This window comes from Hyaena hyaena, unplaced genomic scaffold, assembly GCF_003009895.1.
Source record: "Hyaena hyaena isolate Hyena2069 unplaced genomic scaffold, ASM300989v1 scaffold_9, whole genome shotgun sequence".
In the NCBI taxonomy this organism is placed as follows: domain Eukaryota; kingdom Metazoa; phylum Chordata; class Mammalia; order Carnivora; family Hyaenidae; genus Hyaena; species Hyaena hyaena.
The window spans coordinates 4,646,830-4,658,372 of NW_024080641.1; the positions used below are offsets into that span (position 1 = coordinate 4,646,830).

Consider the following 11,543-nt stretch of genomic DNA (forward strand, 5'->3'; position numbering starts at 1 on the left):
AAACCCACCCGGCCTCATGATCCTTAGTCTAAGGGGCAAGAGAAAATACAGATACACAGATCTCTGACCACCCGATAGGGGTTCAGAGGGCCAGGAAGGAAGGGTCTGCGGTACCTGAAGGACAAACTGGAATGGTGACAGCAAGGCCAGCCTGCCGGGACAGGCTGAGGGGAGCCCATGCGGGTTCTAGGACCTCGAAGCCGCCACCACACTTGCACCCAGGGAGGACGTGGGGCGGGGCGGTGGGCAGTGTGGGTGGCTGGTGCAGGGGCTTTGGACCGAGGTTGCAGGTCACAGAGCAGGGTTTGAGGCGAGAAAGGAACACAGTCTGCTCTTCTGAGCGTGCAGAGGGAGCACAAGGGAGCAGGGGCGGCGGGCAGGGCCCCTCCACCTGGCTGGCACTCGGGAGGTGACGTGTGTGCCCGTGAGGGACCAATGTGTGGAGCATGAACAACTGATCCTTCAATGTCCCCCCCACCGCCCGCTCTCTTCATGGCCCCCGACTTTCCCAGCCCCCAGACTGGGGCCCTCACCAGCACACCCGCTCTGCCCTGAGTCCGCCGGGCGCCTGGCTGTGCTGGGAGGTTGCTTCCTCCAGGGAGCCAGAGGAATGAGACATGGTCCCCCATGGAGCGTCTGAGTCCAGTGGGGGGAGATGGGCCCAACAAGTCACCAGCAGGAGGCATCGCAGGGACCGGGGGTGAGTGAGTACAGCAGCACTGCCTGGGGACCAAGGAGGTGACATCCGGGCCAGTTTGGGAAGGAGGAGCAGGAGCCAGTCAGGAAAGGCAGGGGACCAGCTTGGGGCACCCTGAGCAGAGGGAGGTGGCGTCTCCAGGTCAGGAGGGAGGGCCTCCGCCAGGCTCAGAAGTGTGGGCTCTATTTGTGCTTATGGAGGGTCCTCGGAAGCTTCTCGGGAACAGGGCGGAGGGTGGGAACGACCCCTTCCAGTTTGGGCCTGCTCCCCCAGCCCCCCAGGCTGCTGCGGAGGTTAAGTGAGTCGATGCACACGAAGGGCTGGGACCGGCAAGGGCTCCGTGAGAGCAGGCCGTGCTGGCCGCCGCTGCCACCATCATCCGCAGGCACGACGCCTCCACAGGGCCACTCCCCTGGTGTCTGCCCCCAGCCCCCGGAAGCCCCTCCCAGAGGAGCAAGCTGGGCTGTGAAGGAGCTTTGCTCCGCAGAAAGGAGAGGGCTGCCCAGAGCGCTGGCAGCTCTGCTGCGACATCACTGATGACAGCTGGCGGGGGACAAAGCCTGGAGAGACGCAGGGGTGGGCATGAAGGTGGCACATGAGTCTGACCACCGGGGGGGGGGGGGGGGGAGGCTTCCCGGAGGGCCCCACCCGCCCAGGAAGGACCAGCTGTGATCCAACAAGACCCTCCCGGGAGCGTCAGACGGCGGCTCTAAACCCAGGCTTCTGCTGGCAAGGAGGAGGGAGGCAGGCAAGTCATATGAGGTGTCACCTGAGTTGCTGTCAACGGACGCTTCCAACCGCCACCCCCCACCCGAGGCACTAGCTCTGCACCAGCTGCAGCGTAAGGAAGGAGGTGAGAGTAACTTTAGAGCGCCTACTGTGTACCTCCACCGGCCACCAACCCACTGATGTGAGGGCCTGAGGAGAGCCAGGCTCTGCAAAGGGCTCTGGGGACAGCAAGGGGAGCCAAACTGAAATGGGCCCTGCCTTTAGTGGAAGCTGTGTTCCAAACAGGGGGAGATATAACCAGAGCGCCATGGCGTCTGTAGTGCCTTTGGGCACCCACCCCTTGGGCACCCACCCCCCCCGCACCCCCTCCTGGCACTGGGGACCCCCTCTGCCTCTCACACACTAACTCCAGGCCCCCCTCCTGTGCCGCTCCAGGCCCGGAGACCCACCCGGACTCAGCCACGGGTGCAGCAGGCCTCCCCAACACGAGCGGCACCCAGGGTCAGGCTGGGCGGTGCCGGTGCCCGGCTGGGAGCAGTGCTGTCCAGGACCCCAGGCACTCTCGGCAGATCTGCTTGACGCTGAAGGCCCCAGGGCTGGCTCGGTTCCCAGGGAGTCTGAAAGCTTTGAAAGAGACTCATCTGCCAAAAGGGCTTCACGAACGGGGACAGCATGGCACAGGGAGGTTTCGGGACGTGCCCACGTTCACACGGCTGAACCCGCACCTGGGCCTGTGCCACCCGCCAGGGGAGGCGGGAACCGGCGGGCTCCCAGCAGGGCCATGACCTCATTCAACTTCACCAGATCCACACTGAGCGCCTCTAATAGCCAGTCACCCTTCCAGTCGCTTTCCAAGTACGGAACAGTCGGACCCTTAATCCCTATACAAACGGGGACGCTGAGGCAGAGAACTGGGGCGCTTTGCCTAGGGGCGGAGCTGGATTCGCACCAGGGGGCTCTGGAGCCCAAGACCTGGGGTGCCTCTCCTGTTGCTACCATTTCACGTTTTGGGGAATGAGGCCCACGGAGGCCTCCATGTTCTCCTACTGCAAACCCTTGGGCCACACGTGTTCTAGATTCAGAGAGTTCCTGGATTTGATTTTTTTTAAGTTTATTTACTTAGAAAGACAGAGAACAAGTTGGGGAGGGGCAGAGAGAGGAAGAGAGAGAATCCCAGGCAGGCTGCCCACTGTCAGTGCAGAGCACAACGCAGCGCTCGAACTCTCGAACAGTGAGATCATGACCCGGTCATGAGATCATGACCCAGGCCAAAGTCAGATGCTTAACCAGCTGAGCCACCCTGGTGCCTGGGGACTTTAGAGAAGGGCTCGGACAGCTGTATTCTGTCAAGATGCCAGCAGGGTCTGGGACAGTTTTGAGAGCTTTCCGGATCGGGGAGATGAGGGGTCTAAAGGGACCGTGCAGGTGAAGCCACTCACTGAGGCCACACGGGGGTGAGGGTTCAGGAATCTGACTGCTCAGCCTACACGCTGCCTCCCTCCCTCCCCAAGGGCAGGATGAACTGACTGGGGAGAGAGGGGCAGGGGGTTGAGATCCAAGGAGAGAATGGGGGTGGGGGACTGTCAGAAGAATCACAGATAAGTAAAACCTCAGGGACGGGGGAGGGGGAAGTTCAGATAAAGCCCACGAGTGAATCAATGAAGTCAAATATCGGCAATTATCCAGTGCAGGGCCACAGGAAGCTGAGCGCCTACAGTCTCCTGACCCACGGTCACCTCCCTGTTCTCTAAGCCTCAGTCTCACCCACCTCACATCACCCAGAAAATTCTGTTAAAAATACCAGGCATGCCCCTTCGCCCCTTCTTAAAAGCCTCTGCCGGCTCCTGCAGCCCCGAGGATAACACGTATGAAGCCCCAGCTGGGGTCTCTTTCCTGCCTCCTCCACCTTGCCTCTGACCTTCCTGCCTCCACCTCCAGGAAGACCCACCGGCTTTTTCCCTTTCCTCACTTGGCCTCCAACCCTTTGCATGGCATACTTCCAACGGCGGCTCACCAGGCCAGCTCCTGGGTTTCCCAGGCCTGCACCAGCCCTGCCTCCGGGAAGCCCCCTTTGCCTGCCGGCCTGCCCAAAGGCGCCTGTGAGCTCTTCCTAATCAGAGCCCTGGGCAGCCTCGTTCGAGTAGAACGGTCTCCTGTGTGTCTCCCTGACTAGGCTCTGGCCTCCATGGGTGCAGCGCCAGGGCCTGTCTCCTTCCCTGACCTGCCCCCATGGAGGCAGGCCACGCCACGCTCAGTGGAGGCTGGCCCTGGGCTGCACACTCAGCCAGGAGGTACGGCGCGCCTCTCGAGCACCGGCCACCATGCAGCACAGCGAGTCCTCAGGCCCAGGGTCAGAACAAGGACCCGATGCTGAGGGCGGGGGAGCGGCATGGCCCTCCCAGACCCCGGAGCTGTCCAAGAACCACAGCAAACCCGCACCCCGAGATGCCAACCGGGTTGGGCCCTTGACTCAGTTGGGTTCGCTTCCCGGCCACAACTACGCACAGCTAGAACTGTCCCCACCACTCCACAAAGGGTTCTGGGCTGTAAGTGAGCGGAACGGAATGCAGCGACCAGCCGAGGCCCAGGCAACCAGTGTGCAGCGGCAAGAGTGCGGGACTGCTTGGTCTGAATCCCCGCTCAACCATTTACTGGCTCTGTGAGCTCGGATAAGACACATGGCTTCCCTGTACCTCTATTTCCTCAGCTACAAATTGGGAGAACAGCGCCTACCCCGTGGGGTGGCTGGGAGATCTGAGATAGTACGTTCACCCCAGTGGTGGGCCCATGGAAGGCAATGAGCGGTGACAATTAAGGTCATCCAGAGCGCGGGGATTTCAACGCGGGCTTCTCTATGCTCTGCTGCAGCCAGCTGCCCTTCCCAGCTCGAATTCCTGCTGTTACCACAAGCCAGACGTTTCCGTTTGTTCCACACAAGCCTACGAGGTCAACCCCAGCCAACCCAGAACTGAGGGCTGGAAAGCAGTCTCGGGATTCAGTGTTGCACTGGCTGAGCCCCGAGCAGGGCGGCCAAGCCTGGCTGTCACAACCACCTGGGGAGCTTTCTAGAAACACAGATTCCTGGCCCCCATTTCCAGAGGCTGCCTCAGTTACAGCCAGTCCAGCCGGGGGCTGCACATCTCTTAACGTTCAGAGCATCAGGCAGGGGAGGGCCACTCGTGCCACGCTCCCCGAAGCACGCCCACGTGCACCGCCGCTGACTCACTCCCCGACTCACCGACGAGTCACTGCCTCCTGCCCGCTAGGTTGGCGCACTCTTTCTGGGGGCTCGTGATGGGTGTCAAAGCCAGCTTGCAGAACTCTGGGAAAGGGGCCCCAGCACGGACCGGATTAACTGCCCCAAAAACCACCACCGGGCTAGGAGATGTGAGGCTACCCTCACTCCTCTGACATTTATCCAGCGCCCAGGCCCTCCCGTGTGCCAGACTGAGGTCACAGAGGTGAGTCGCACAGTCTGTGCCCTTGAAAAGGGAAATACGATGCGAATGCAAATAAAGAGTTGGCAGTGGAAAGAATGAGGGCAGCCCGCCTGAGTCTGAGGATGCAAAGGGCCCAGCCGGGCAGAGCGGCACTCCGGGGACAGTGCCGCCGGGGCAGAGGGCCGGGTGCTGGGATCCATGCTCACACGCGACTGAGGCACGGGGACGAGCTGTGAGTTGTCCAGAGTCATCAGCCGGTATGTGGAGAGGCTAACACTTCAAGTCTAGAATCTGGGTACCCTTGCCCCTTTCCAGGCTGGTGAGAAAGGCATATTGAGTTAGTTTCAGCTCAGAGAGGTTGGGCAACTTGCCCATGGTCACCCAGCTTGTGACAGAAGGGATCAGACCTGGGGCCTGAGGTCTTCCCTGTGCCCGGTCAGGGACAGCCCAGCAGGCTTTGACTGGGGAGTGCGGGGAGAGGCTGGGGAGGAGGCCGGGCGCAAATACACCACAGACACAGGAAGCGCACTGACGGCGAGGCCGTGGCTGGGAGCGCAGGGCTGGCATTGACAGGAAAAATGAGGGAGACCTCGAATGAGCATTCACTATGGACTCTGTTATCTTACTTAATCCTCACGATCACCCTATGAGAAGGTACTATTGTCCGCTGCATTTTTCAGACAGAAAAATCGAGAGAGAACAATAGTCCAAAGTCACACGGCCAATCGCCCAACGTCACACGGCCAATCGCCCAACGTCACACGGCAGAGGACGTGCCAATGCCGGCAGCAGGAGGTGAAGTTGGGCCCGGACGGAAAACTGGCCAAAAGCACCAAAAGCTGCCCCCCCACAACCCCATTCCCTCCTCTCCAGCAACACCCCCACTTACACTAAGTCTAGCTGAGTCTTTTTAAAAGTTTATTTTTTTTTTTTTAGTAACTTCTGCACCCAATGTGGGACTTGAACTCATGACCTTGAGATGAAGAGTCACATGCTCCACCAAATGAGCCAGCCATGCGCCCCTCGAGCTGAGTTTTTTGAGCCGATTCTTCTAATAAGGAGCCTCCTCCTACCACTGACAGGTGCATTTCTACCTGTCAAACCAGTGTCCGGGACCAAATCTACAGCACAGGTTTCCATGAGAACAAACAGTAAAGCATTTCCACCCTCTCGGATCCCCATTTAAGAATACCATGGCCACTGCCCTCACTGCCCCCTCCAGGCCCCGAGCTCAGGTGGCCGGAGGTGGCCTCGTCCTTGGGGCCCCCTCACCCTGCAGACACGCCACAGGAGCTCCTGGTACCTGACCGCCCCCCCCCCCCACCGCCGCCGCAGGACTGCTCTCGTGGGCCAGAGGTGGGGGAGGATGGGTTATGGGCAGGACGGGAGGGAGGGGAGACAAGCCTCCCAGACTGGGGCCAGTGTCACGTGCTCCCCGACGCCTATCTCACCAAGCCCACAGCGCTCACGGGACCGGGCAGACGAGCCGAGCCTTGGGTCATGCCTGCAGTTCGGTTTGCAGGGACCCCGGCACAAGTCCCTCGGGAGAGCTGGGACCATCAGGGCCAGCCACCGTGGGGTGGGGTGCAGCCAGCCAGCCCCTCCTCCACTGGGGCCCACATCTTCCCCCAGGGAGAGCGGAGCCCACAGGTGGCCAATCTGGCAGCTCTGAGGTGGACTCTCCCCTCCATTTCCACCCCCTCCTCCCCACCACCCCTTCCCTTCCAGTTTGTACGCACTGGCTCAGCAGGTCCCGCCCCACTGGGTTCATCCTATGTGCTCGCAAGTCCCAGGGGGTCAGCGGGGCAGGGAGCACTACTACCAGACGAGGGGACAAGCCAGCTCAGCAAGAACCAGGGCTCGCTGGAGGCCACAGCGTGCTGCCAGGGCTGGCCTGCAAGTGCATTCCGGCTCTACGGGCCCCGGGCCATCCCTTCCAGGACAGCTGCACACATGCTCACCGGGGCTCATTCTACCACAATCCCTGCGTGTCCTCGGAAGGGCCAAGGATGTGAAAACGAGGACAGATGGCGTCTGCTCTCCCGCGTCAGTTGGGGAGAGAACCCATGAGCATGAAAACACGCACGTAAGGAAACATCAGACGGCCATTAGCGCACAGAGGAAAATAAGCAGGACCCCAGTGCTGGGGGCAGGAGGGTAGGGACACTCTGTGACATGGGAGCCAGGCAAGGCCCCTCAGCGATGGGCTGGGTCGAGGCTCCAGAGGCTGAGACAACCCCCTCCAGTCCAGACCATCCCACGTCCTGGGATCCCCACCACGTGACCTCTGGCGGGGCCTGATGGGACGCTCGTCCTCAGGAAGATACCCCCCGCTCCCACCTGGCTTGGCCACCACTCTACTCAGGGCTTGGCCCTCCTGCACCCCAGCTGGAGGCTCAGTCAGGGCCTGGCCCGGCTCTCCCCCAAATGGTCAACCTGTGCTGGGGCCCCCGATTCCCTAGTTCCGGGGCACCAAGGCAGCTTTTCCACCTCTACAATGAAAGAACAGCTTCCGAATTCTCTCCCAAATCGGACCTGCCAACTCCCCCTGACCCTTGACCTCAGGGTCACGGCACCACAGCAGGCCCCGGAATTCCATCACCTGTCACCCTTCCCGGCAGGTCCCCGCACCTCAAGGGACACCCCCTGTGCTTTCCCGCGGCTTACAGATCAAGTCCAACAAATGTCGCTCCTTCCTCTAGGACCAAGTTCTCCCTGCAGCCCCCCAGCCAAGACCCTGTAGCCTCCCAACTAGGTAACTCGCTTGGCCCAGCCTTCTGTGCTGAGTTCCCTCTTCTACAGCCTGGTGAGACCCCACCGGCCCTGGGCGCGGCCCAGGCAGCGACCCGCTGCTCTACCCGGGCACAGAAGCTAGCCACCTGTTTCTCAGCACGGACAGGCCTTCCAACTTCCCGTCCTGCAAATCCCACCATCTAACTGCACCCGTGACCCCTCCCCCGCTTAGGGATCAAGATCAGCCGACCCTGTGTCTGCCGGGCCAAGCCCCCACCCCCTCTCCCCAGCCGGGACAGACGTGCTCTTCCAGCCCGCGCACTGATTTCACAACTTCTCCGTGTCACCGCCTCTCTCCCCCTCAGACCCACTGACTCCTCTGGACTGGGGAGTCCTGGCCAGTCCCCGCGTCCCTCTTCACACTGCCAGAAATGAGGGACTCCGCCAGCCTGTAAGCCGCCGCCACCTCCGCCTAACCCCGGGGAACACTGCTCGGCCACCATCCCCTCAGACTCCTGCCAGCCAGGCTCCAACGGACCCCGCTTTCCTGACACTCCTCCCTGCCCTCAAACTGCCTCACTGCCTGGGGAACAGCAGCTGCTACGAGAATTTACAAGGACTATTTTACTTAATCCTCACGACTAGCCCGCGGTAGAAATTAGCACCTCCATTTGCAGAGCGAAGAACAGGAGGCTCAGAGAGGAAAAACAGCTTATCCAACAGCCGGTTCCACACAGCTGTTCCCCTTCTGGGAACCTGCACACCAGAACCACCTCCTCCACCCCTACCCACGCCAACTCTCCCACTGCCCCCACCACGACCCTGCGGCCCCCAAACTGCCCATCCTCCCTTCTCCTTGCCCCGGGGCCCACACACCTCCCGCCATCTCCGCCCCCCTCCTGGAAGCTTGTGAAGCAGAACGTCTGCTCGTCACCACCCTGCTCTGCCCATCTGGGTCTTTCTCCCCCTCCTGCTCTCATCTCCCCGGACTGGGTACCATGCTATAAGCCAGGGCCAACTGACTCCCCCCCCCCAACCCCGGGCTCCCACCACCAGCCCGAGGCCAAGTTCTCCAACCCAAAAAGTGACACCTATCCCTGGGGCCTAGAGCCTAGACTTGGCTGGCTCTCAACGCAGACCATCTTAAATTGTCCCTTTAACAAGAACTGGCCAAACTGGCGTTTAAGGCAGGCTCCGTACAGGCTAAGTTCCCAACTACCACGTTTCCCAGTCTCACATAAAGGCCTCAATTCCTCCACTGCACAGACTAGCAACACTGCCTCCTCTTTCCGGGGACCAAGGGACCAACTTCTGTTGAGCCGGGACCAGGCTGACCCCTCTCTTGATGGGCTCCTGACAGACGTCCCCAGCAGACAGACTCAACACTGCCATTCATCTGACTTTCCAGCTTTAGGTAAAACACACACAGCTGCCCTTTCAGTTCCAACACTAACCTGACCTCCAAGGGACCTAGAATCTGCAGATTTGCTCCCTCTCCCAACATCTCAAGGCAGCAAACTTCTTCAGGCTCCCCCGCTTTCTGCCGACCAGCAACTCCAATTCCCTAACTCTTTGGGGGGGGGGGAGAGGCATTAAAGGAGATCCTTCTAGAGCCAGGCCCCCAAACTCCTCTGCTCCTTAACAGCTGATAATGTTTCGCTTCCCTTTTGGGGGAAAGAAAAAGAGGGACGCGGTGACTTTATTTCTTCTTAATGCCAAGATCGAACACCTCCTCCGACTATCTCGTCCACCCCCAAAGTGACCACCAACTCTGCTCCTTTTCTGGGAGGCTGTTTACCTCGACTCCCTTCTCCCAACCCTAGCTTTTACTAACGCCTCCACAGCCACAGTCCACGCTGATTTATTCTTCTTCCTCCTTACGGCCAGAAAAGTGAGCGAAGTGACTACCCCTCGACCCGAGCTTTGCAGACTAGCAACCTAACCTCACTCCAGCCCGATGGTCTCATCAAACGTCCACCTGCCCCCTTCCAACGCCAATGCAGACCCACTCTTCCTCCCCAGACTTCTCTCTTTATCCTTTCGGGGGTGAGGGCTGGGATGAGGGAGTGGGACTATGAACTCAAAGACTACCGCCCGCCCAATCGCCCTGGCCTCCAAACTTTCTTTGACTGCTTATCATTTTAATTTCGAAAACGACCACCTTCCGCGTCCGCGAGGGGCGCGGGAGAGGAGGGGTGGGGGGGACATAAACCAGCTACTTTTCACCTTCCCAACCTAACAGCCACCCCGTCTCCAAACACCTTGCAGCCCTAAAGTGACGACAGTGTCCTTAAATCATCATTAGGTGCAACTTCTCGAGCACGGCCTCTACGCCGGGCGCCGCACTGACTCCCGGTCCCCCACGAGCCCGCCCCCGCGCCCCGGCGGTAGCTACCGTGTCTCCAGGGGTCTTTGGGCTCCACCGCTCCGGACACGATATCCTCGTCGGAGGGGAACGTGACGCGCTTGGCCGCAGCCTTGAGGCGCCCGTCGGCGGGGGACGATGCGGGGCTGGGAGACCGGGCCTCGGCGGGGGCCTCCTCGGCGTCGCCGTCCGCGCCCGGCCCGGGCGGCCCCTCCTGCGGCGGGGTCTCCATCGCCGCCGCCGCCTCTTCACGGGGGCCCCGGGGACATGTCCCGGGCCCCGGGCTTGTCTCTCCGGGCCCGCCTGCCGTCCCGGGGCATGGGCTCCGCCGCCGCTTCAGGCGCCGCCTCCGTCCTCTCTCCTGGTCGTCGTAGTCGTCGCCGCCGGGAGCTCGAGCGCGCCTCCCCCGAGCCCCGCGCGCGCCTGCTCGTTCGCAGCCGCACTTTCGTTAGCAGCCGGTGAGCCCGGCGCGTACTAACGAAAGCAGAAAATCAACTTAAGCTATTTGCAGGAAGAGTCGTCTCGCAGGTTGTCGAAGCGGGTAACAAAAGGCAGCAAGAGCCGCGGGAAAAAGAAACGTGAGCAGGGAATCTGCAGAGGCGGAACTGCAGAGCGCGAGGGGCGGGGCGAGGTGGACGCCGTCTCCCGGAGCAGCGCGCAAGCGCGAACCTGGGCCGCCCCCCACCCCGCCCCCCTCCTCCAGCCAGATAGCTAACGTCCAGACTCGCACACATTCGTCACGAGCTCGGGCAACCGAGAGGGGAAGGGACTTGATAAAAATAACATCTGCGTGGCGGGGCTAGGCCAACTGATAAAGACAGAGGCAAAGGGACAGAGAACTCGAAAGGAAAAGCGATGGAAGCTGTACTGAATATATGAGTAGAGGTGATGGAGGCGGACGGACGGATCCGCTGCCTCGAGACGAAGCCTCTGCCTCCTTGCTACTTACTCTCTAGCCTCCCATTTGCAGACTGCGGTTTCATCAGTAGCTTTCTGTGTTTGGATAACGTTGCGTGGAATACAATTCCTAAAAGACTAAAATAAATATGAGCCCATGAGGAGTATCACTGCCTCGATTTAAAACAAACAAACAAAAAAAAAACCCTGGAAGAGGGAAGAAATTCCAAAACCAGGAGACGAATCCGCCAACCAAAATACCGGGCGACGGAGCAGGTAGATTACCAAACCCCGAGCGAACCCGCACGGGCTCTAACGACCCCCCTCCCCCAACACACACCACGGCTCATTTCAGTCGCTTAATATTCATCTCGGCACTTTCGCCAGGCTTTCCCAGCATTTCCAGCAATTTGGGGGGGGGGGCGGGGAAGGCGGGGCCAAAACTGAAAAAAAGGGGAGGGGCGAACTCGGGGAGGAGAGAGCGACGTCGTTGCCTAGGCAACCAGAGAGCTAGGCCCGCGACTCGCTGGAGGCGGTGTCGTGAACGGACGGATGTAGGGGAGCCGAGGCCCTCCGCCCGCCCCCATTCCACACCGGCCGCCGCACTTTCGCGACTGAAGACGAACAAAGCAAACCTCATCTCTGCTTAATGGGATCTTCACTTACATTCTCAAGTTGATGA

The 11,543-nt window shown here is 60.6% G+C and overlaps 1 protein-coding gene across 1 annotated transcript in view; it reads right to left on the reverse strand.

The window, feature by feature from the left end:
• The window catches only part of PPP1R37 (protein phosphatase 1 regulatory subunit 37), a 39,204-nt gene extending 28,620 nt beyond the window's left edge, over positions 1-10,584 (reverse strand). Inside the window, exon 1 of the mRNA XM_039250034.1 lies at positions 9,995-10,584. Coding sequence (XP_039105965.1) covers positions 9,995-10,196 — 202 coding nt within the window. The 5' untranslated portion in view covers positions 10,197-10,584. The remainder of the gene's footprint in view (positions 1-9,994) is intronic.
• Positions 10,585-11,543: the final 959 nt, after the last annotated feature.